Source organism: Phasianus colchicus, chromosome 4 (genome assembly GCF_987193195.1).
Source record: "Phasianus colchicus chromosome 4, bPhaCol1.hap1.1, whole genome shotgun sequence".
Taxonomy (NCBI): domain Eukaryota; kingdom Metazoa; phylum Chordata; class Aves; order Galliformes; family Phasianidae; genus Phasianus; species Phasianus colchicus.
In genome coordinates this window covers 19,980,025-20,006,381 of record NC_143439.1, presented here as the reverse complement: position 1 = coordinate 20,006,381, position 26,357 = coordinate 19,980,025, and the positions used below count along the sequence as shown (strand labels likewise).

At 36.3% G+C, this 26,357-nt stretch overlaps 1 protein-coding gene across 8 annotated transcripts in view; it reads right to left on the bottom strand.

Annotated features, from left to right (window-relative positions):
- TBCK (TBC1 domain containing kinase) overlaps positions 1-26,357 on the bottom strand; it is a 115,540-nt gene that overhangs the window by 87,028 nt on the left and 2,155 nt on the right. For all 8 annotated transcript variants that reach the window (XM_090138847.1, XM_090138851.1, XM_090138848.1 and 5 more), the window contains exons 2-7: positions 22,622-22,855; positions 20,441-20,513; positions 3,731-3,845; positions 2,123-2,196; positions 1,403-1,544; positions 149-209 (exon numbers count right to left, since the gene is read on the bottom strand). In XM_090138847.1, coding sequence (XP_089994973.1) covers positions 149-209; positions 1,403-1,544; positions 2,123-2,196; positions 3,731-3,845; positions 20,441-20,513; positions 22,622-22,814 — 658 coding nt within the window. In that variant the 5' untranslated portion in view covers positions 22,815-22,855. The remainder of the gene's footprint in view (positions 1-148; positions 210-1,402; positions 1,545-2,122; positions 2,197-3,730; positions 3,846-20,440; positions 20,514-22,621; positions 22,856-26,357) is intronic.

Genomic DNA, 26,357 nt, shown 5'->3' with positions numbered 1-26,357 from the left:
TCAAATGTATTTTGAACTCCAGAGATGAAAGCAGACCAAAGGTAAAGTGCCTTAGGTCTGAGCATCACAAGCTGACTAGTTTGCATAGCTCCAGTTACAGCACTGCCCAGAAACTAAAAAATAAAAAAATTGGTTTTGTGCTACTTACCTAATGTAAGTACAAATTTCAATCTTTCTGCTATCTCCAAAGTCTGGAACAATTTTCTCCCCTAAATGAATAATATGATCAAATCAAACAAGAAAATCAATACTACTACATCAAAATATTTAGATAGCATACGCAAGTAGCATCCACCTCTATACACAGACAGTGATATAAGCTCCTAAAATTAATTTTGGAAGATTTAGAGAAACTATTTATTAGAACACAAAACATCACTACATCAAATATACCAGACACAGTTTCATGCCATCATAAAGAAAAACGCATGATTTATAATGTCTCTTACCTGGAACAAAGGCAAAACGAACAAGAAATGTGTAAGACAAAGTCCCAAGTTGCCTTAGCAAACCTACAAATGTTCTATGAATTCAGCAACTCAATTCAAAAACTATTTTTTCCAACATGATCATAATCAAAGGTGATATTCATGCTCATTACATGTTTAAGAGTCAGAGCTTGTATTGCACAGTACCAATGAAAAATAATCTATACGTTGTTTCTAAGATGTTTCCAAAACGTCCTGATCGGATTTTAAGCAAATGTACATATTAAAAGAGTAATAACAAATGATCTATGAACTTCCTGAGAATTTACAGAAGCACAGAATATGCAATAGTCCAATTCCCACATCCAGATGTACTCATTACATACAACACATTCTTGATTGTGCAACTGTCAGACGATTTAATTACATAATGAGACTATGCATTTGTACTGACGCATTTGCTAGACCTTGTTTCTGTGTAGAATGTTGTCTTTGAATTAAAAACTGCAATTTAACATTTAGAAGTAGAAGATGATGTGAGCTTAATTTATTCCAACTTCTAAAGCCAAATAACCACTTTCAAAACAAGCCTTTTATTCCTCACTAAAGCTCTTTAGACTCTGGTAATAAGGTAGTTGTACTGCTCTCATAGTAAAGAAACTTTATTGACTTTTCATTCTTTTCAAAGAGAATGAGGGCATATTTCTTGGTTTAGAGTCTACCACTAGCTAAGAATTACACCTTGCAATTGCATCATCGTGGCTTAACAGGCAGCTACCCTGCACGGTAACACCTGTACTCACTCATACTAAGCCAACATGCATGCAGTAACTTCAACCACTACCACCAATACTGATCAGGTAGAAATGTTAATGTAGTGTGATATTTGGAGTTCAACGACAGGCTAAGTGCAATCATGCTAAAGTAACCATTCCCCAAGGGTCACATGGAAAAAAAGTCACCCTCTTACATACCACACAAAGCTCAAATAGTATTATGCCAAGAGACCAGAGATCTGATTTAGGGCCAGAAGGCAGAGGCTTCTCACACTGAGTATGATCACGTGGTTTGACTATTCCCTGTGCAATTACTTCAGGTGCCAGATAAGACGGGTACCTAGAAAAATGCAGTAACATTAAGTAATGATCTCTTTGTCCAAGAAGCTACCATTCAGATACAGTAATCAAAATTGTTTTGCATCCTGAGAAATCAGAATTCATACCAAAATGTGAATTGTTCTATTTAGCCAAAACATTGAAGCACTTTCACTTCCAACTGCGCAAGTGTCTAACACGTGAAAGATCAAGTTTTAATTACTAGGTCTTTTATAAGGGGAAGTATCATCAATTCTCAAAGTAGTATATCTATGTACCTCAAAGTGAACATACATTTATTTAATGTACCAGTGCTAAAATTCAATATATCCTAGATCCATTGTTCTCCATTATCATCGTTCCCATCAAATAATTACTGACTTAACAAAAAAAAAAAACCCAAACAATTAAGTGTTACACATTCTACCTACTACTAAATCAATCTAAAATATCATTATCATTTATCCCTTCAACTATTTATGAGAATACATTAAAAAATAAAATCTGAAAACAAGATTCAAAGGGAAGCATCACTACTATTTTTGTGTACCCAAATGAATACATCCCTAATATGTTTATACTAAGCAGCTACATTCTTACCCTATAGGAAAATCAACGTCAACACCTTGAGCAGTCATATGGTAAAGTCCAAATTTAGCCAACTTGACATGTCCCTGAAAAGGAGAGTAGTAATTAAAAACAAAACAAAACAACAACAACAAAAAAATCAAGAGCATCAGCACTAGAAATAATAAGAATATGTATTTAAGTTTTTTTAAAAAAATCACTTTCATGCAAACTGCATTAGCTGTTGAGACAGACACTCATAAGAAGTCAGCTCTTTATGTTTTTGTTTCATATCTTAAGCAGAACTCCACTGCAAGTTAGTAAGGTGCTTATTTCCAATGCTTTTACTTTCAATGACCATGAAGTAATGACTCCGGAGCACACAAGCAAGTCAGAACTTTGAAAGTGACAGTATATTCTCAGTAAATTTGAAAAGCTTAAATATTCTATTGGACATAATTCCTGTTTCAAATCTTTTTGCAATCCCATTTGAATCTCAGAACTCCTTAAGCAGCCCCACTATTCTCTCACTTCCTCTATTTAGCTAGCCTGGCTCCTTCACCAGACTTGACCATTAACACATTATCTTTCTCTCCTTAACTGTATCCATACATATTTCAACCAAACATGTTTTGCAGGTGTTTGATTTTATTCTGTGAAGGCGGAAATGCAACACCAAAATCAAAATATAAAAAACGGCACGGAATTTAAACTGATGTGTTTCTGCTGTATTTTGAACTGTGTTCAGCCAGCCTGCAGATGGTGCAACAGTAAAGGCTACATCAGCAAGCAATTCAGGAGGGAAAAAGCTTGGAATTCTATGACCTCATGATCCCTTTTGTTCTTTAGTCGATTTTAGGACTATCTTCAAATTGTAAGTATTTTGCTTGTTAATGCATTATTATGATTTTCACTTGTTTACAAGTAATTTATACAAGACCCTATCAATAAATATTCCTCACCTCCTTTCTCTTCTTTTCTTTCTGCCTTCCAAGGGAAGACCTAACTATTCTATTTAAAGCAAGTAAGAAGGGGAAGATGAGAGGGGCTGTTCATGCAGGCTAAGCATTTTAGCTGTCAGTTTAGATATGGTGATGGCCCTGAATAAAACAGTAGCTATTGTTTTTCTCATCTTTTATGAGGGGAACTTTTATTCCATACTGCCAACCCAGAAATCTGTGACAGAATAGAACTGACAGACTGCAATTTTAATAATATAAAATGACAAAGAAATATGTTGATGTTTGAAAGTAACATTTCAGATCAACATGAAACATAGGGAACTAACAGGGAACTGCAAACTAGCTTGGAAAAAAAATATATACCTATTAAAAAATTAGTAAGACCCTGTAACTGTAATGCTGACAATCAAGGAGACTTCCATCTCTACTTTAAGAGGGATAAAAAATATGGTTTGTTATAAAAAAAAAAGTGGGAACAGAAACAAATCTGAACTACACTTGAAATTTACAAAAAAAGGGGAAAACTAGTAAAAACCCCTACACTTTTCCCATATATTCATTCACCTCACTCACCCTAATCAGAAGGGCTGCCACAGTCGAGTCCCCAAATATACACAGCATGCTACTTGTTGTCAGTAAGAAGAAAAAGCAAAACACAGCTTCATTCATGTATCTGTACCTTTCGATCCAAAAGAATATTGCGAGGAGACAGCGCTCGGTGGACCATTCCATGTTTGTTCATATATTGCAGACCTTGCAAAACTTCATATGCAATGCATAAAATCCTTGAGGAACTGAAAACAAAAGAGAAGAACATAAAAAACACGCACAACAGCAAAATGACGAGGTACATTACAGGGTGGAGGAAGTGGGAATCTAACTTGGTTTACCTATGACCAAAATGAATTTAAGTTCCATTATCAGCTATTCACTGCCATCAAGAAGCCGGAATTTTGTCATTAGAGCAAATAGCTGCATTTTGACAAAAGCCTCACGTTCAAGAAATGCTCACAGGCTACTGCAACACAAAAAGACTGAGAAGATCTACGTTAAAAATAAATTAAGATGCTTCAGTTAGCTCACATGGTGTTATTCTCTGGTCTTTACCCCTTTCCTAGAAAAAACTCTACTACTTCTCACTAGCTGCAAACACAGACTTTTCAATTAAATTTTAAGCACAAAAGAAATCTATCCTAACATATATCCACACTATTGTTACTTGGATCGTATCATTTGGAAGTGATTCTCAAGGTCTTAGCAATTCAATCAAAACCATGCTGCTAATGATCACAAAAACAAAACAAAACCCCACAACCATGTCACACCTCCTCACTGGCACTTTTTTTTTCCCCTCCTTCCTATTCTCAATTTACACCAACATAACAGCACTAGAAGCTGTCAGCTATGTAGTGTGGACCACAGTAATTTTTAGGCAAACATATAACCGTGGTAAAAATCTACATTGCAGGCTTCCAGTTTTACTGTCATTTTGTTTGTACTATCTATATTACCAACAGAGGATTGCAAATCCTCTTTCATACTTTTGCACAACTTTGCAAGTCCTTTGCAGATACAGAAAAAAACGCAGCTGTGCGCCTGAAAGCTGCAGTACCCGCTGTTGGCACCAGGAGGCCTCAGCTACCTATTCATTCTCTGCATTCTCTCACAATTCATAAAACAGGAACTGTGCAAAGACACAAAAATACTGTATTTAGATTCTTCATTATTTACGATACACCCTCTATGGCACTGCATTGAGAACCAACACATGAATGATAAGCATTTTTCGTTATGTAGGTTTTTCAGTCTTACACTCTTAATGCTATCCTCACAGAGAGAAATGTTCAGTCCAGTATATCATGACAAGTTGAAGCAAGTACACCTCCCCAGAAGAAAAAGAATTCTGTATAACAAGCTATTTTATAGTGCTGTTTCCTATTAACTAGTTCTAGTTACCTCTATTAAGTAGAACACATTGTTTGTGCCTGTTACCCAGGACATTTGCATTTAACTGCAAAGGACCTGAAACTAAAAAACCAAATTGCTATTGCTGAGCACGAGATCCATCTCTCTGCTGCAAACACTTTTCCTGAGAACAATTAAGCTCAAGTGAGCTCCCCTGCCTCACAGGAGGCTAGACTACTATCTAGTTTCACAGTTTTTAAGGCCACCATGAGCACTGAAGCAAGTTTCTGGAAGTGCACAAGGTACAGACTTGAAGTTGAATTTAGGCATCAGGCATATCCATCCTTTAAGGAAAGAAAAAAAAAAACAAACACAACAGAATCAAAAATAAAACAAACAAACAAAGAAATGCAATCCTAAATAAGGAGGACATTTAGGTCACCAAACATAGGGAATGAAGTCTGTACTGATTGTTAAAGTTTTTACTCATTACCCAGAAGCTTATTATTCAATAGACCAACCAGTGTCTTAATTACAATATGAGCTGTTGAAGTAGAGAGGCTTCAGCATCCTTTAACAGGAGGTGGGAAGAGAAGAAAAGAAATAATATGATTTATAAAATAGCAAAAAAAAAAAAAAAAAAAGAAGAAGGAAAAAAGCGAGGAGGAAAACAGACATATTAGGTTTGATACCAACAGCTGCTACATCACTGACCTAACAAGGGCCTGCATCCAAGTTACATAGTATGAAGAACCTTGTTCATCTCACCAAGGTCATGATGGCAACTTTAAACTGTGGTGAAGCAAATTATTCCATTGCTCAAGACAGATATGGTAGAAGGCATTCAGTAAAAGCACAAAGTCTAACATTCACTTCAAAAAGTGACCTGAAGATCTGAAGGGATTATCAATCATCTTCAACTTCTACTTTTCCTAAAAATGTTTTAAGCTTCTTCTCTCTACCAACAGGAAAAACAGAGAGAAGCAGCAGGAATTTACCTGCAAAAGAAACACTTCACAGACAAAGGGGAAAAAAAAGAGATATCTTTACATCTAACCGTACTTTTCCAAGGAATAGGCTGCATTTTTAATTCTCCTTGTTTCTTAGCTTGCATACCAGCAAAGCTACTCAGTTACAATCTACTCAATCACTTTTAAGAAAGGATTATCTTCAAGTGATAGGACTGCATACTAACATAAAAATTAAAGTTGTTGATTTAATCATTGTCTTTTTATTCCTGATTCAAAGAAAATAAGTAGTCACGAGAGGGGGGTAACGTGTATTCTTCCACTCTAGAAATGAAGAATTGAAAGATTCTATAAGGATTAATCCAATATTGGGTTTACATTTGGAACTTGAAGGAGTAGAAGCTTAGGAAAGGAAGCAAAAAGGATAACTCAATTCCTTTCTCAGATATTCCTTTGGTAAACAGAGAAAAAATACTCTAGAAATTGATACAAGCAAATTCATCCACTAGCACAAAACCAGCATGGTTAAGAGAGGCATGTGCATGGCATTTGTGGGGGAAGACAGAAGAGAAGACTTAAAATCCCACAAAAATGAGGATTGTTTTATTACCTCCAGGAATTTGTCAGACCAAAAGCTATACCAGACAAATGACTAATTTCCACACACTAATAGTACACAGGTGGCTTTACAAAAAGAAATAAACTTTTCCATTTAGCAGGCAGCCTGATCTCCAGTCCGTTAAATTCTTACTGCTAGGGAGGTGTAGCTGTTTTCTCAAAGTTTGCTTCAATCAACCTCATGTGTCACAGGAAACAGATGTTCTAGCAAAGCTTCAAATTCTTGTGGTGCTGCAGACTCACTGATGTGATTATCTGATTTCTTAGGACACTTTTGTCACTTCTTGGATTCAGACAGAGGAAAGCAAAAAAAAAAAAAAAAAGATTCTTTTTGCAAATGTTCTTGCATCCACTGCAATCTTCCTTATGACTGAGAAAAGCACCTGGGCCAGGATGAAAGGGAAAAAGTATACTAGTAAGAAAGTGGCATACTTACACCCTTGTCTTTCTTCAAAGGATGAGTTATTAACAATCAGAGTGAAGAAGAGAGATTTATCAGTGACTAAATTAAGACAACACGCTCCTAAAATTACCGAGAGCTGAGTGAGCATACTCATTCAGCATTGACAGAGCACTACCTGTGCACAAATGTATATGGAGAGCTGCCCAAGCCGTAAGACAACAGTGTAAGTAGAGGAGTAAACTAAAAATGATGTAAACATTTACATTGGAAATCAGAAACTTTACGACAGAAGGATTCTGAATTCCTGAAAAAACTAACCCACCAGAACTCTTACAAGAACCATGTAAGACACTGAACCAGAACCTCCAAGATATGATGCTCTGGTAACAAGTTACTGCAATGGATTATTACCATTTTAGGCCAAAATCAATGGTCTTTCAAACCTTAAACTTCGGCATACTCCAAATTTATTTGAGTCCAGTATCCTTTTTCCTAAAAAGATGATAGGCAGATGCCTAGGAAAGGATTGAGTGGAGGGTACGGAACAAGCGTATATGAAATGCTCCCTGATACTTCCTGACTTCCAAAAAGAACACAAAAAACAAAGAAGACAACCAACCAAAAAAAACTTCGAGAAAAAAAAAACACAAAAAAACAACAAATAAGTTTCCCCAAGTATCATATCTGATAATGTCTGACTGCAAGCCTCAACAGATTTCATAACAGAGTATCCAGTATTCCAAGTCTTTCATCCACATTCACAGGAAAGGACCTGTCAGTTGCTGTGAAAATCCACAACCACCAAATATTCTGTAAGAATTCTTTGCTATATTATCAAGGGGCTCTCTTCCTAGTGTCCTACTGCTCTAAATTCCAGATGAATAATTTGAAATTTCATCTTGAAGCAAAGAAAATGATTGCCAAACTGCAGAGTAGGGAAGGAGATTTTGGAAAAATCCATTTGACAGCCAGCAGCAGTAGTCCCTGTGCATACCTCAGACTGCTGAGGGAAAAATAAAAACTACTTTACTGCCTTGAACACTTAAAAAAAAAAATAGGACTGTAGATCATACAGCTGAAAATCAGAGGTGGGTGGAGTCGGGAGACTTGACCTATTAAACTGTGGAATAAGAGAATTCCAAAGAGAGAACAAGAAAGAATGAAAAGAAGAGGTAAAAGGTCAGCATTCGTTTCAATTCATAGAATTTAGATTGACTCAGGTTTCCTTTCCTTCAGTTGAACGGCAAATCATTGCCCATCTACACAAGTATTCATCTTTAACAGAAGTGCATTCAGAACATTAATTGGAAAGATGCCTTCTCCTTACTTCTTTATTGCTACAACAAAACAGTTTAAAATGAAAGAGTAACCAAGTAGCACATAAGGTCTTCTTGCCTGCTTACTGATTACATTTATGCCTTCTACTAAAGAAAGCAATCTCCTTTTTGGCGACTTCAACACAGGCAGCTGTAGCTATTTCAGGGTGGTTAACCAGAACACGCAGTTACACCTAGACAGCAATTGAGGGAACAAAGGTATGCGGGGCTCGATGCAAAATGGAGACAGCAGCATAACTTTGGTGCAGGAGAAATCCTTCTGGTTGTCACAAATGCATTTGTGGTATTTTTAGTTGGTGATGGCAGCTTTCAGGTTTTTAAATCTACCAAAAAGCTTACTGCGCTATGCTGAAAGTGTTCTATACAGTGAAATGAATGGAGGTCCAGCTAGAATTTGACAAAGGACTGGCATCACAAAAAAGCCTTCCTATCTAGATAGCTGTAGAGAGCCCTGTAATTTTTGTACCTACTGGAGATATATGTGTCAGTTAGTATTAGAAGTAATGCTTCTTCACTGTAGTGGCAATTCAAGGCAAGAGAAAATTTATAACAACTGGAACTAGAACTATTTTGACTGTCCTCCGAAAGGCACAATAAAACCAAGAGGAGTAGGGTTATGCTGATTATACCATGTTCAAGTGTATCTGTTTCCTTAGGCTTCAAACATATGGAGACATACATAGAAATGCATGCTTAAGAAGCCCTTTATCCAATCTGTGCATCTTTCTCTTAACACTAAATTATTGCTGAAAAAGTAAAAAGCTGGAGGAAGAACATCTCAACAATCAGGAGTGTTAAGAGACTTATGACACTGGTATACAGGAGCATAAAGACAGATTCTTCTTCCAAAGAGGAAGGTCAGACAGGATCTGCCCTGAGAAAATACACCAGTGTGACATGAACCAGCAAAGCCATCAATCACTACTCCAGACCTTGTGAGACAAACAAGAAATTGGAATTCAGGAAGGAGACTCATCCCAACAAACTGTGTCTGTTCAAAGAGGAACAGAATCAGGTTGTGAACAGATGTAATGTTTCCGAACTCATAAAAATTACAATACTTTAACACAATCAAAACTACAAACCAAAGAAAATAACATTTGGAGTTAGTTCTATTACAGTGAATGATGCAGATACATTGGTTAGGAGCGGTGCAGCCAAGTGGTTACAGCAAAGAATGAAGTTTGGGTATAATCCCAGCTGAGACAACCACTACACTGACCTCAAGAAAGCCATCTGACCTCCTTATGCCTCAAACGACCAGCTGGAAAACTGGATAAAAAACAGGACTGGTTGAAAAACAGATGTGCAGATGAATTGGGTCTTCCTGGGTAAATAAATTACAAAATACCTTATACAGAACATAAAGAGTTTGATGCAGGTGGGAATGGTTTATTTAGCACTTTATTACATGTTTGATTAAAAAATGGCACTAGGGATTGAGATTGTAAACACTGCCAATTTACTTGGAAATGCACTCACATTATCAGAATGAAATGAACTGGAAGGGAATGCAACAAGCTGAGAGTGCAAGACAGAAAATAATAATTTTATAGACAAAGACCTCAGGAAGTCTCTAACTCATGCACAGAGGTATTTCACACAGGATATCTTCAACAAGTTTGCATTGCTCATCTGAGGAAACTCAGAAAGTCCTTTCATTCCTCTTTCAGAGTTTTAAACTGGAAGCATGACTTTAAAAGCAACACAAATGATGTTACAATTTTATGAAGGTCTCAACTTGTAATGTCCAATAACAAAAAAAAAAATCCATAAAACAGAGGATGAAAGCATAGATAAAAAGGAAGAACTTCATATATACAGCATATTGCACACAAAAGTGTTTAGACATAATTTTTCAGATTGTTATCACTTTGAATGATTTCAATGCATCTCCTCCTCTTAAAGCACAAATTTTAAGCCACAGCACTTGAATTCCTTTAGGATATCCAGCACTCATCCTATATGCAGGGGGAACAAATGAACAAAAGACCTTCTGAAAACAATAAGCACACCTCATAAAGCACTGTCTTAATGAAACCAGTAGCACCGTATGCTTTAATGTACAGAAAGAGAAAGATGTATTCAAACTCCCAGATTTTGATCTTGCCGCTCATTAGCTTGTGAGAAATAATTTTTTGTCCCTCAGGCCTGCCTCAAGTTGGCTCAAGTGTAAAAGATAGAACAATGACACTTCTAATTTGACCAGAAAGCACTATGAGAAAGTTTCGGTCACCACCTGGTAAGATAAGGTAAAACAGTCCTCATCTGAAACCTGATCATAGACTACACATTAATAGATAAATAGCAGAGTAGAACTAGATGCACAATGACAATAAAAAAAAAACAATATCTGGCAAGATCTATCACAATCCCACAGGTATAGAAAGCCAATTTGACAACATACAGAAAGGCAATGAAAGAATTAATTGCAAATCAAGGATCCTTTAACAAATTAAAAGGCAGCAATTAGACCTTCAGCTGCTCAAAAACACATTTCCATGACAGTTTCAAATTTGAAAACAAACCCCATGTTCTAGGCAAGGATAATCACTCATTTGTACCTGAAGGCACCAATATCTAAACTTTTAGGCACAGAGTATGTTAAATTTCCACTCTCCAAAGTACAGAGAACTTGACATTCGTCTATTAAACATCTACTATTCAGTACAAGGTACAATTAGCAGCACCACCAGACCCCTAGGGCACGCAGTCATTGAAGGAAAAATAACTTCTAAAGGATGCAGGATGAATTATCACACTGCTGGCACCTGGTATTTCCCCACCTTATTCTATGCTAAAGTGAAGGACGTATCTGAAAATCAATTGCTAATTGCACCCTGAACTGTCAAATGTCAGCAAATCAGTGTTTGGTTCATGCCTCTACACTTGTGAAGACAGCTGTAACAACTGTAGATCAAACTTTACCTGATTCACAAATCTGTCATGATCACCTCATCACATTACATACTAACAATCTTTTCAGACTTAAATACATAAAATTGCATGTTTCAATAGAGAACAGATGACTGCAAAAGTAAAAGAGCTAGCAAAGATGACACAAATGCTTTCAGCTTTGAGAGTGAAGGTGAAACACAATCATGGTTTGCAATCCCCTCTTAAATCAAAAGAGCAAGTTCTCCTATGTCTATGAAGACACTCTTCTCAATAGCTGAAGCTAGCATGTTAGCTTATCAAATTCCAGGCATCAGCCAAGTGCTCTCCGGGCAAAAATCTTATTCTGAGCTGCTGATCTCAACCCACATTAGTAGTATATTCACCTAAAAGATAAAAATTTGGTCTCCTACTATTTTCTACTACCACAGAAGTTTCAAGACTCTTCTAATAGAAAATGGTGTATTCATGAAGATGAAATTTAAGGAAAACCCTTCTTCTACTTTTCTCCCTCTCCCAAATATATTCATGATTTAAGAAAGCCACACAGTTTATGTTACTATATAATGACAATTACAATAACACTGTGTTGTACATTTAAAGTGCTCCTACAAAAGAAAGAACATAAAATTATTTCTATAGTCACCACACTCCATAAGCATTTTAAGAATGTAAGAAATTCCACTATCCCTACATTTCCAGTCAAATGATAGCCTTAATGATTGCTTAATCTCTGCTAAGAAACAAAAATAAAGACTAACCAATTTCCAGGAGTCAATTTCTAGTTGAATCACCAGAGCTATTGGAAACTATAGTAATCAACAAGAACTGCCCATCCTGCATTGTTAGTCCACTCAATTAATATCCAAAAGTTACTCAAAGGTTCCAGTGTTGCTCTTAGAACATACACTACCATACTATGTACATTAGTCACTTAAAATTAGTGCTTTTCAAAGGTTTGCTGACAGGATACAGCAGATTAATTCAATCCCTGCTTCTCCCTTTCCTCCAATAACAGCAAACATTGCACAGAGTTAGCCAGCATTGACTATGCCAGGAAGAAAGGGAAGCAGGGTGGATGGCAGAATATAACTAGATCTGTCATTCCATGCTACTGTTAACTTAGTGCAGCTTCCTTCTGTAGAGGAAAGACAGAAGGAAAACATTCTCTTAATGAAAAGACACAGCCACATATATGCGAAAGAACTGTATCAGCACGTGACTTTAGATGCTACGTTGGAAGCACTGTTTTAATAAAACAAGAGTTTATGTCTTAAAGGTAAGCTATTTTCAGACACCAAGGCAGCCTTTTTTCACCCTGCCCCTCTATAGCTCAAAAAGATGACAGAAGAGTCTTCTGTCACCACTGCCTCTATTCAGGCAGAAACCAATTCTCATAAACCAGAATCCATAAGCCTATATCCATCTTATAAGGATAACTGTGATTTTATTAGGACTGTGAAGATTACCTGTCATAAAGATTAATGTCACTGTGGGATTTCCGCAGAAGTTTTTATTCTGAAAAGGAGTGGGTCATCATCTACAGTTGCTGGTAGGAAAAACTCTGCAATCACATTATTAAAAGACCGTAGGTCTTGTCAGACTTTCAGCTGTGAGCAGAAGAATTATTCTGAGATATAATTACTAAGAGGGGGCTTTCTAATAATTTATTTGCTTAGAGAGATATTCTTCACAAAAACAAAATTTAAAGCTGTAGTACTTTCAGTTGAGTCTTTGTACATATACAGTCTTTGGGTTATAGCAAATGCATGGCTGAATTAAGTGCAAAAGAGACACACAATTCCAAGTCTACCTGAAGCACTTCATATTTAAAAAGCAAAGCAAAACAAACAAATCAAAAAAAAACCCAGCAACACAAAAACCTTTCCCTTCAGCAAACTTTCTTGCAAATCAGCTTCTCCGCTCATAAGAACATACATATGCACAGCATACACTGCGGACTGTAACACTTACTTTACAGTGCTAAGTGTTCTTTTCAGTTTTAGAAAGGCAGCTGAGGAATATTTAAGGAAGCTTTTAGGTGTTTGAAGAAATAAACTTGGTAATTTCTGCCAGTTCACAAATAATTTGTTGAATATAACAGAAGTTCAGAGCCAAAAAAATTGGAAATTTTGTTGACTGATTTGTGTTTAATGCAAGATTGTATTGCTTTTTCTCCATAAAGAAAAGCAAAACCAACATTTTACTACTTTTAACATGCCCCAAGTAAAACAGTAGATACTGACTCATATGTATTTATCATTTTTGATCAGATTTTAAGGGTAGAAAAACTCACTAGAAAATAAAATGATCGTCTGTTCAGGATTTGTTGGAAATTTTGCACCAGAAGGTACCAAATAGCTAACCATATCCTAAATAAAGATGCATGTCTCCAGCACTTATCTCATTTTTTCACTGTTATCATATTTAGGTCTCTGAAGATTTCCTTTCACACAGTTTAATCTGAACAATTTCTTTTAGAGACTGCAAAATATTTCTGATAGTAGACAGGAAAGAATTCATGTCTGCCTTTATATTTTCATCATAAAATTGCACAAATTTCAGCCATGCCTGGCAGCCAAAGATAAATTAATCACAGAACAAGCAGGTACTGCACAATCCAGCGTTTTCCTTATCTTTGAACCTTCACCAGCTTGGACAGATGCTGCCTTTTTCACTATGTTGGAAAAGAGCAGAACAGATGAGCTCCCGGAAATACAGCTTTTGCTCCCATACACCCAAAGCAGGGCACCATTAAAATATTACTTGAATGTAGAGATCACGTATAATAAATTAAAGTGGCTTTGACCATACTAAACAGTAAGAGAAAATGTTAGTAACAATGGGATTCCCATTACTATCTTTTCTGTTCCTCAAGAAAATCCATTATTTTTTCTCCTTTGTTTTGAGATTAAACTAGCCCAAAATCACTGCTCAGTGCACGACAAGCCAAAAGAACAATCTCAAAAATGCTCAAGACACAAAAAAGCAAGCATTCCTCTCTTCAAAAACATAACAACTGAAGAATTGGCTTCTCTTAAAGAATTCAGTTTCTCTGAACAAAACAGTCCTCTTGAACATAATCTAGTGCAAGAAGCACTAGTAATTTCGAAGTAACACTTTGTATACAACCACTTATTCCAGTGAGTATCAATACTATACAAGAACAACCAAACATGCTTTCTTTTTAGGAGTTACTGGATAGCAGGAAAAGCACACAAATGTTTATAAAACTACACCAAAGCAATCTCTTCACAAATCTCTCTGTCTGCATTTTAGCTTTCTTTGCATGATGAGATCAAGCATCAGTAACAAGCCACATTCCTAATTTAAATAAACAAAAATGCAGAGATAAACATTTTAAAATGGTGCAATAGAGTTTTCAAACCTATGAACCAAAATGGCAGCAGTGCACAGATTTCCTCTTAAAACCAGTAGATTTTGCAAGTGCTTTTCTAACAGTTCAGTTTTCTTGTTTTTGTTTTTTAATCTAAGTATCTTAAGGTTAGAAATCAGATACATTTTAGTAGTTAGCTCAAAAAAGTCTGGATCCTTACATCAACAGTACAGATGCTATGCAAAAGTGAAACAGAACAGAAAGTTCCAAGTGAAGAACAGTCTGCAAATGCAGGTGATCAAAGGGACTTCGCAACTAGGTCAATAAGCAACGGTGCTGTTAGAAATTTCGTAGCTAGCAACTAATATTCCTGAAGGCATTAGAAGTGCATCACTTTGATCTGTACTCCAGTCTGTATCACTGCAACAGGCAGGAAACACCTATTGAGAGGTAACAATAAACTTGCATGTAGCCAAACCAGATGCCTGTGACTAAAGGCTATAAATGTACTAATTGGCATACAATTTGTATCAAACTGCCTTTTAACTAACATAAAAAATGTCACCAAATGGACAAAAAGAGATTGATGCAGCTGAATGTAGAAGAAATTCATTTAACAGAAGTTGTCAGACAGAAGGACAGGGCACTCTGTATCATGCACAATAACTCCATTTGAAAGAGTAGTTTCTCAGCTACAAAACGCTATTTTACAACATAGGCACCACAGTTACCTGTGCATTTTTGCACATGTGATAAAAAGAGCGTGCATGTTGCATTCACAAAACATGCATGGCCATCCAGAAGGTGGCTGATCTTTCACATCGCTGTTGCCACAACTGAAATTAACCACCCATCCCATTGCTGGGCTCTCATTCGCTGTTTCATCTCCATAAGCGTTCAGCAAGTATCGATGAACGTCAGCGGGTGCAATTTTTTCCATATACAGGAATTCAGTCTCACACCTTTGCTCCACACACACTTCCACATCAGATGTCATTCTGTAAGACTGCCCCTTTGCTGCCATCTATCACACAGCAACAAAAAGTAATGGATTGTTGGTGGGAAGGTTCAACCTCTACTCCTGTCACTGACATCCACCTTTAATGTCATAGGACATCATAAAATGGAAGGCATTACTTTCAGAGCAACCCTCATTCTTACAGAAATCAAAATGCTCTTATGTTGAGAAAAGCAGAATTGAATAACACACAAATGAGTCAGAACTAATGTCTAATCTTTCACTGTAGTTTTGGAAACAAACCATTGGCAAGAAACAAAAGGCTACAGCCCCTGAACACCCAAAATACAGATTCTCACACATGATTTGGAAAAAAACTAATTTTAATAAGTTTATTTATTAATGCCACTCCATTGTACTGCTTGACCATTTATCCTTGCTAAATGCAACCTCATTATGGCATATGGATTTCTGATGTGAAATTCCAGCAGAGACTTGATTCAAAGCAGAATGCTCTGCCCTTGAAGTTCTGCTCATATGCAACTCTTCAAGTCAAATCATGTAAAACCATCAGCCTTTTGATGATTTGCACCTGACTGACAAAATTTCTGAGGAATCCCTGGCTACTCAAGAACTGCTTTCCCCATGCCCTGCATTTACCACTACCTTTTATTACATAGCTTCACTTCAAATTTGCCAAACATACATTAATAGCAAAGACAGCATAACAAAATGTAATCAATCTGCAGACAACTGTTTAATACAGTCAAATAAAATGTAGTCATCTGGATCAGTCAGCTCATGTTTTCTCCAAACTAGTAAACAGCTGGACACAGCCTGCATCCAATCAAATGTTGCATGCATAACAAACTATACCTTGCATCTCTCATGGTTCATTAGCAATTTCTGAAAACCCTAACTTGCAAAACATACAACTATATTTTATTGAAGAAAGGAATAAGCATAGACTGCCCAAGCCAAAAATTGAAAACCAATTCAGAAACTCAGCTGTAGGTGCCAAAAGTCTGCTGAATGTCACTATTTGCTGGTGTTGTTATTATTACAAATACAAGTGCAGACCAGCTTCCTGAAAGAACGAACACACTTCAAGTGTGACTAAAAAGGCAAAACTCTCAAGTTCTCTTCTAACAGCACAGAAGCTGAGAAAATAACTCCTTTAACACTGTCTGGCAAAGGTATCCCACGGGAATAGTTTTAAATGTGTTTTAAAAGACAGAGAATCTTAAAAATAAATTCACATGCTACATTCTGGTCTGTGGTATCACTAGGGCTAAAAGAACTAGTAACTTAGCAAATCCAGTGAAGTTTTGACTACCACAAACATGAAAGCTACCCTTAGTGAGACTTTTGAAGTAGAACAGTTTAATCCTTCACGATTTTTTTGTGACTTATGTTCGATTCATTTACAATAAATCCTTGCATGCACAAGGAGACACAGAGGAAGTCAGCCAGACTTTAAGACACATTTTCAAATCTCCAAACAGCACTAAACTTAAATGCTTAAATTAGGTATTTACTATTGTGCTTTGCTACGTACATGAGTTCCTAGCTCCTTAAGAAATTAAGACTCCTCAACATATGTCTGAGGGCTAGTTTTTGAATAATATGACTATTACTAGCTAAAATGAAGTACTTACTTTCTCTGACTCACAATAAAAACAAATAGGATACTAAATTAGGAATAAACAATAAAGGAACAATGTCCACGTGGCCACCCTCAGAAAAACAAAGAAGAATCACAAGAAGTCTGCTCATTTCATCCACTAGAGAGTTTGAAATTTGGATGATAGATGCAACCATGGCATGTGCTACGTTTAGGATCCCAAATATACATCACTCAGAAAAGAAAATTATCCAGCTATGAGTTACCAAACACTTACTAGCATTAAATTTTGCAAGTGAAGTTGAGCACATTAATTTTAAGGACAATTGCAAATCATCATTGCAATTCCTGGAGCGTGTTGCCACAGTATTAAGACTGAATTCCTGAGTATATCACAAATCCAGATTCTCGAAACTTTTGGTGGTATGCTCAGAAATACAACTCACTGCCCAGCGACAGAGCAAGTTACATTGATGGTTAGAGCTCTGATTTCCAGTATTTGGCCCCTATGTGCACATGATTCCCTAGAACTCGAAAAGCTGATAAAACACTGATGTTAATTACTCAGCTGTATTTTTTTTTTTAAACCATAATTCATATATTAGGGAATGTGTGCTGCACTTGATGCATGACTTCAGACAAGATTAACTGCAAATAACTACCAGACAGACAGCTGTATGGCCTGTTTTCCAGTATGTATGGAAAGATAGACAGTCCATAACATTACGTCTTGAATTTCAGCACTAGCATAATAGAAGATTTCCTGCTGACTTAACATCAGCTTGTGGTACAGGTGCAAAGGACTTAGGTTACTGGCAAGCATAAGGAGAATTAATCTAGAGACCAGAAGAGCAGCTTTTCACATTCCATAAACAACTTATAAAATTAATTGCAATAGCATACATATCAAGTCCGGATGTGTAACCAGCTTGGCTATCACTGACAAATGCAATCAAAACACATAAAAAGAGTCAAATACTTCCCTCCAAAGATAATTAATACTGACAGTTCAGATAACCAGTAACTGGGAATTAGTCCATCCAAGTTGTTTCCAAAAATGTATAGGTCACACAAAAGAAACAAAAAAGGTCTGTTTTAATTTTAGAATTCAAAAAAAAAAAAAAAAAGAAACAGATAAGAGGGAAAACCACAGAATCACAGAACAGTTTAGGTTGGAAAGGACCCTTAAGATCACCTAGTTCCAACCCCCTGCTGTAGGTAAGGACACCTCCCACTGGACCAGGTTGCTCAAAGCCCCCTCCAGCCCAGCCTTGAGTACTTTCAGGGAGGGGGCAAATACCAGTCTTGCATGAAACTTCATCTTTTAGTGGACATGATTTATCTCTTATGTACTACCACAAAGACTGTTAATTACAGTAGATAAATCACTGATGTCTGAAAGTTAGGAATACACATAAAGGCTACATGTTAGCCCAATGCCTCAAGTGTCAGAACTTCCTGAAAAAATACCAGTTGAGTCATGGAAACAAAGATCAGAGAGTCTATACTCATGTATATTATTCTACTATAGCAAGTCTAAAGGAAAAAGTAATGCCAGGCTTTATGCATCTTCTCAACAGAACAATAGCCAAAATAGCCAAGATAACTATAACAGACTAAATACCTTATCTTAGCATGCCAAAACAACAAACTGTGTACCTCAACAACCCATCTAAAAATATCTCAAAAACCTTTCAGGATGCCACAAAACACATGCTGATACAGAGGGGCATGACACATGTGCATACAGACCACAACTGTTGTGTGATAAAGATCCATTTATAGAATTTTGAGAAAGAGAGAATTTTTCCTCCCCCATAGCAACAAAACATACGTATGAATTGTATCAAGCAATTCAAAGAAAACTGAAATAGCTACATGCATGCTTTTTCAAAAACAGTCAAGAGACAGCAGACAGACTGGGCTGCTTCTCATCCAACACCAAGACACACATGTTCAAAAACTAGTGTGAGAAGTGGGAACAGACCTTCTGACGCTTTCACTATTTCTGGAACTTTGCACAATAAGAACCTGATGCAAAACCATGTGAAGGGCTGCAATTTATGTCACACATGAAAAGCCCTTTACACATCATATTTAAATACCTCTCTATCTGAAAAAATAAAATAGAAGCCATATTTGCCTAACATTCCTCTGCAACATAGAATGACATACAAGCTGTCGTTCACCAAAAGCTAATATACTGGCAACAGAGCATTTTGTATTTAGATTTACCTCTGCCTAAAAACATTGTTAGCATTCTATTTAGGGCTGCATGGCTAAAAAGTCAGAGTCAATACCTACTCCTTATTTCAAATCGCACTAGGGATGAATCACAGGAATTCTACCTGTATATATTTCATCAAACATAGCTCACTTAGGATGCCTAGTGCTAACTGCAGTTAATTGGGAAGACTCACAAACAAAAATCAGACATTTTTCCTAAGCAAGCATATTGACTAAGCTTACAATGAATGTCGAGAGTGTGAGACCTAATGAGTGGTATAAACCTTTGAGAAACTAAACTGAAGAGACTGGATTTCTCCAAACATGTTAAGTTTGTATTTTTGCGTTCTAGAAATAACCAGCCAACACACTTGGGATAGCAAGACATCACATTTCTTTTCCTCCACTCTTCATGATTCCTGTGTTACTTACTCTTCAGGAGAAGGGTCATCTTTGCTCCAAAGGCAATATGGATAGGCACTTTACATTTAAAATCACAGTTAAAACTTCCAGCAACAAGCCTAAAACAAATTATGTTTGCTTCTTTAAAGATAAAGCTCAACTATTCTATACATTCTAGGATGAATGCTAGTGTTCTTAACTTTTGACCAAAGTCTTGCTGAAGTGGCTATATTAACCCAAATTAAAACTGCTTATTAGCAGCCTGGCATAGATATCTTATACCCTGTCCAGTCTCTGGTTAATAAGTTAACTGATGTCTGCATGCATCAAATTCTCTCCCTTCTAGTGAAAGCAGAATTTCATCATCAGGTAGACAAAAAAAAAATTCAAATTAATTCTTAGGAAGTTATTGACCCCAAAGAGGTCTGATTGTGTTCTATAAAAGAAAATCCAAAACTACTATTACAAGACAGACAAGATTGAGTTACAAAACATTCCAGTTGCAATATAATCCCCCATAACTCCTCTAGCTTCTTGAACTGTACAGAGATGTGTACTCCAGGCATGCATTCATCTGATAAACAATGCTTATACGCTGAGCTTTAAAGGAATACAATTTATGCAAACCAGCAAAAGTTTAAAGAAAAAAAAAAAAAAAGAGGTAGGAATTTGCCACACATATGTCAAACTTTGAGAAGTTTAACTTGATGCCTTACCTGACTGGTTTTCCCTCTCGTAGCAAATCTTCCAGACTATTTTCACAGTGTTCAGCAGCCACAACCAGTCTCTCTAATAGGAAAAAAAGAAAAAAAAAAGTACATGAGAATCCAAGTTCAGACCTCTCAGTACCCACTTGGCAGATGTTACAGTATTTTGACATACACTGTGCATAAAATTACACACATTGAGTTATGTACTACTTGCGTACATCACAACCATTTTCATTTATGAAATACAGCAGACAACCTGACAGATCTTTCTTGGCTTTTTGCCTTTTTTTTTTTTTTTTTTTTTTTTTTTTTTTTTTTTACACAAAAGTATAGAATTCTGAACCCTTCAGCCAATGACAGTCAGATTTGGTTGAGGTTTCAAAGATTAGTATTCACATGTTTACAGAAATCTCCAGTCAGGGTGACAAGACAGATTTAAAGTAACATCAACTTTGAAGAAAAGGTGAGAAAAAGGATTCAGAAGGAGCATGGGAATCTCAATCTGATTGACCAGCTAACACGTTGCCACTTGTAGTTTTTCCTGACTAGAAAAATAGCGCATATTCTGGATACTGATGGGCTGGCTCTGAATACAGAACAAAAGAAAGCTATTGTTACAATGAAGCTAGCAAATATAAAAGGAAGATGATGGTACAGGACAGTGCACGGGGGAGGAAATTTTCGCTTTTGCTACCCACAGAACAGCCAGAAGTGAACTTTCAAATTCAAAACCAAGCCAAAATAACTATCCCAAACACAAATAGCCTTACAAGACTTACAGTAACAAAGAGAGAAAGTAACTCAAGGCACACAAGTCATAATTGACATTTTGAAGAAAAATAACATCAAATCACCACACATAGGATTAACAAGAATTCCGTCAGTATCAGAAGAATAAAATTTCCCATCAATGTTAATATGTTCACAAGAAAAGCCATATTTTTGAAATCAATTACTTGTTATTCTGATCACTACAGTGGCTTCACAGTTAAAGATTTTACTTGCTTTTCTGCAAACTGCTTTAATTATCAAGTATTTTCCTTTGTATTTCTATGCACTCAAACCTTCACACATCTTCACTGTCAAACAGGCCAAGTTTGCCTATTTATCTCTTGTATCTAATGCTTATGGTGGCTAACGTTTCTTAATCTCTCACCTTGAACACTGCAATAAGTAAATCCCATTTTCTGCTTCGAGAGGTACTAGCAAAATTAAGATAAAATAAACAATCTTGCTAGATCTCCTGGCTAGAGAAATCTCAAAATTTATGAGTTTGAGACCAAATGAAAACATACTAAAATAACTTCTGTATGCTCCCTTCCTCACAGCCCCTCGGAACACTTCACAACATGTTTACTTGGCATTATCACAATTCTCTAAAAATCTGAAACATCCTATCATTTTGCATTCTAAAGGAAAATACATTACCTACTCTATGAGACAGTGTAACTAATTAAACAAATTCATACAATGCACTTTTATTCTGGACTACTGTTGGTTTAACAGCTGAGGCTGGCAACTATATAAATTTTGTCACAGGTGTTGCAGATTTTTGTGGAAATTCAGTGCTGTTGTCCCACTGAGCTTGCAACAGAATGAGATCATGTGGAACAGGAAAAACAACTGAAGCCTTATTTGAGCTAAAAATACATGTGACAACAGTTATTAAAAAGAAATCCTCTCTACTAGAATAAAGTAATTTTTAGTGGGAGAGATCTTAAAACAGCTAGAAATCAAAAGAAAAAAAAAGAAAAGAAGCTGAGACTCTAAGGAAAAGGAAGCTGAGACTGAGATGCTAGAACAGCTGTGAATGTACAAGAGATCCAACCATCATATGAAATTAATCACACAAACACAGCGTAGGAGCTTGGCATAAAAAAAAAAAAAAGATGCATTTCAAAGTTGTGGTGCAACAACTGAGTACCAGAATTTTTAGCTTTTATCACTTAGCATAATGCATAACAAAAGAAAAAGTGATGAGCCTCTGCCTTGACTCTGCAAAGAAGAAACAAAGGCACCAAGGTCACCAGTTACAGAACAGTGTGCTATTATTTTGGGTCCGCAAACCAGCAACCTACTTTAACAGGTGCTATAAAGGCAATATTCTGCTCAGTCGTCTTCAGATATTTTTTCACAAGACTATAACAATAACCAAACATTAAATATCCTTATTAAACAGATACTCACCATGTTTACCTCTGGTAATATCAACATACTGGCAAAGCCTAGGATGGGTGATTGTTTTAAGGATCTGAAACCTCCCTAAAATTTTGATGGAGTTGGGTGTCAAAGGAAGGCCATTACTTCCACAAACATCATGTGGAAGAGCTGAGGCAAAGAAGGTGGAAGCACCCATCTCAGTATCTCTTAAAGGAAACATTTCTCAGCACAATCTTAAGCTCTTCCAAGCAGGCCGTGTTCCTTAAAAAGAAAGCATAGATAAAAAGTTTACACACAAACAGTACACATTCTTGTAACTCATCTTATGAGTTGCTTATTAAATAATGCACTTACATTTTTTTCTTCCTTATTAAGGGGGATATTTTTCCATAATTAACATGATGATATTAATAATACAGTGCTGCTGTATCATAAACATTGCATTTAAACATGAAAATAGAACGACAGTTTTAAAGACTTAACAGTCAAAACTGGTTTTAGCAGCAGACAAACGCTTTAACACAGACAATCTTCAGAGCAATACTGCAACATAAAGGTTCTTTATTTAAAAACCAGTAACCACACTGAAGAGAAAACACTCCTCTAAAGTATCACCTTGTACCAGCAGATCACAAATCAAGACTGACACTTCTTACATGATAATCCAGCATCAACATACTACAGCATTTCTAATAGTCTAAACTACAAAGTAACAGTCTTCCATCCTACCAATATTTCTTTCCTACCCACAGGTAAACTACTAGCTCCCACACTGACTAACAAATTAAGGAAGCAATCTACACAATGTTGGAGTGCAACACACTCGTGTATAAAAGCACACCCACAATCAGAGATGAAAAAGCCAAGCTCACACACTTTTCAGTGAGCTCTGGTCTGCAAGCTGTGACAGCGCAGCATTCCCACATAACACGACATGAGACCACAGAACAGAAAAAGCTTATGCAGACAGCTACCGTTCAGCTAACTTCAACTCCAGAGGCCTCTGTGCACGTAACCAACAACAAGAGCCCACTGTCTAATGTGGAAAGCACATCCAACTCTCTCATCAGTTAGAAAAAGGTAATTATAATCTCCTAAGCAGAGAAACATGTATAGAGTTGCACCGGGAAAATTGGAGAAGAGAAGGAATCTGCAGTATTTGAGGCCCATAAAAAAAATAACAGGCAAAGAAAAAAAAAAAAGCTTGTAGTATAAAAGCAACATAATTCTTTCAAACCAGATGTGATAAGTCTTTATCACCGTAGGAGCTTCAAGAAATAAGAAAAGATTGAAAAATTAAACTGATCAGTAATGAAGCTAAATACCGCTGTTATATCAGCCTTTTGGTCAACATCACAACCTTGTTCCCTGCACAAAATTCCCAGTAAAACTCACTTTCTTTTAAGAATCTTAGCTGAGATTCTGTTCCCATAATGGGTTGCACAGAGATCCTTATACACCAGTCGTATTTACTGAGTCTATACAACTGGAAATTAAAGAGCATAACTTCTGTTTCTAATTATACAGTCTGATTTAAGATACAAACCAAATATAAGACAGCTTTCATCTGTGTGCATGTGGCATTTCTCCTTGAGAAACAGCCCTTTAGCTTCTAACAGACACTGACACAGATAATATGAATGAATGCATGACGGCATCAAACTTCAAAACAAACAACAAAAAAAAAAATACAAAAATGGCACAGATTTTGTATAGTAGTATTTTTGTGATCAAAAATCTTTGTAAAGATATAATGTCTTCACATCTTATGAATATTTAGTGTTTTAGGGAAGTGATTTATTTTACAATTCTCAAAAAGCAACTAACAGGTAGAATATACCAGTGGAAAGACATAGACCGGACTGAATGGAAGCACAAAAATTTATGGATGTGCAGCAAGTTCCAACAGAGAAGTTTTCAGTGTGTCTTTACAATAATCCAAGGTTCAGATTCCTGTAAAAACACTGTGTTTGCCAGAAAGAACTACCTGGCTTCAGAAAGAAAATACTTATTAACCAAGAAGAAAAAATTTGGATTTGAAAAGTGAATTATAACCTTCTTTGGCACGAGTCCTCCAAAAACTGTTTAAAAATAAATAAACATTTATGTAACTATAGTCTGGGCAGGGAGGTGCATGGAAATTTATAATCCATCACAATATTTGGCATATGTGTAAATATTTAATATGCTTACTCACATGAGAGATGTTCTCATTTTTATTGTAGAGAAAGTAATACTCAAAACATTACATCTGCTTCCAGCTGACATTTAGAAAGAAATTTAAAAAAAAAAATTGCTACATATAAAAAATCCAATAAACTTTTGAAGAGATTAAGCTTTTCTTGTGTTCTAGATGCACTGAGCGTACAAAGATGAATTAGATCACATGCAATGTTTTCAACTAGACAACCGCACATCTATCACTCACTTCATTTGGGTGGGAACCACACAGACCAGAAGAAATGAGAAAAGCAGTCCCTGACACCTACTAAAAGAAATCATCAATTTTAGAGGTATGCTTTAAAACAAGTCCTCTTGTTACAGAGTTAATTCTGTTGACTCCCCAAAATGAATGAAAGAAATTACCTCTGATGCTGGAAAAGAGCTAGTTCTGTCAACATATAACTTTATTACAATTAAGGTCTGATCTCTGTCCTTAACTCTCAATTTCCATAGACTCCAAGGACTGATTAAATAACTCAAGAAACTCCAAAGCTCAGTCCTTCCACCAACTTTAAAAATGGCCACCAATTAGAGCTCAAGTTAAAAGTTCTTATTAACTAAAGTATTCTAATCCCTTAACAGACATTTCTAAACCCAAACGTAAACGTTACGCACATTTTAAAAATTCACCTTAACTTTTACATAAATTTTCACTAAAAGAAATCTGGTAGCACTACAAAAATACAGAGAGCTACACATTCTCCTCGTGTTCCAGGTATAACAGTTCACAGAAATTCATCTCTCCTACACAGAAAAGACATGCACTGTATTAATTTCATACATTATAAGAATGAATTATATCCTGCAGAGCCGCCTTCTTACTGTGAAGTAACAAGAGAAAAGGAAAAATAATTTTTTTATTATTTTAAATTGACAATAGGAACAGTTAAGGCAAATTCAATTCTCGGACTGAATTCTGGAAATTCAATTCTGATAATCCAAAACAGTGAGGATGGGGGAGGAAGTGATGACTTCTCTTATTAGCATCATCTAGAATTACTGATTCCTTTCCAAAGCACCATTTACTGAGTATATGGGAGACAGTCCACCGCATCTGCAAAAGAGGTCTGGCATAAAGATTAGAAGTGCAGAAGTGGCCTGTTTTGCATCATACCTCTGAATGACCCTCCTCAGCTCACTCCTCACATTCAAATCTCCTTCAAAAAGCTTTAAGACACACAGAAACACTAACCAATATTCCCAGCAAAGCCCACCACAAATAGATACCTGCAAGTATCTAGTCCACATTCAGATTAGAACTGTTTTACTAATCATTTATTTGACCGTCTTTCCATACCAAATATTAAGAAATAAAATATGAAAGATAAGCCGTTCATCCAACAAGCTCCTTTGTTGTCTCCCTGAACACAGACTGCTCTAAGTAAACATTTTTATTCAGAGTTTAGCACTATCTAGCCATCATTTTTCCACTGAAACAGAAGGCAGTCGAGTCAGCCACACACAGGCATTTGATGCTCAGAAGGAGGCACTGCGTGTACAGACAGACCAACCTGAATGAATTCATCCTGTGAATCATATT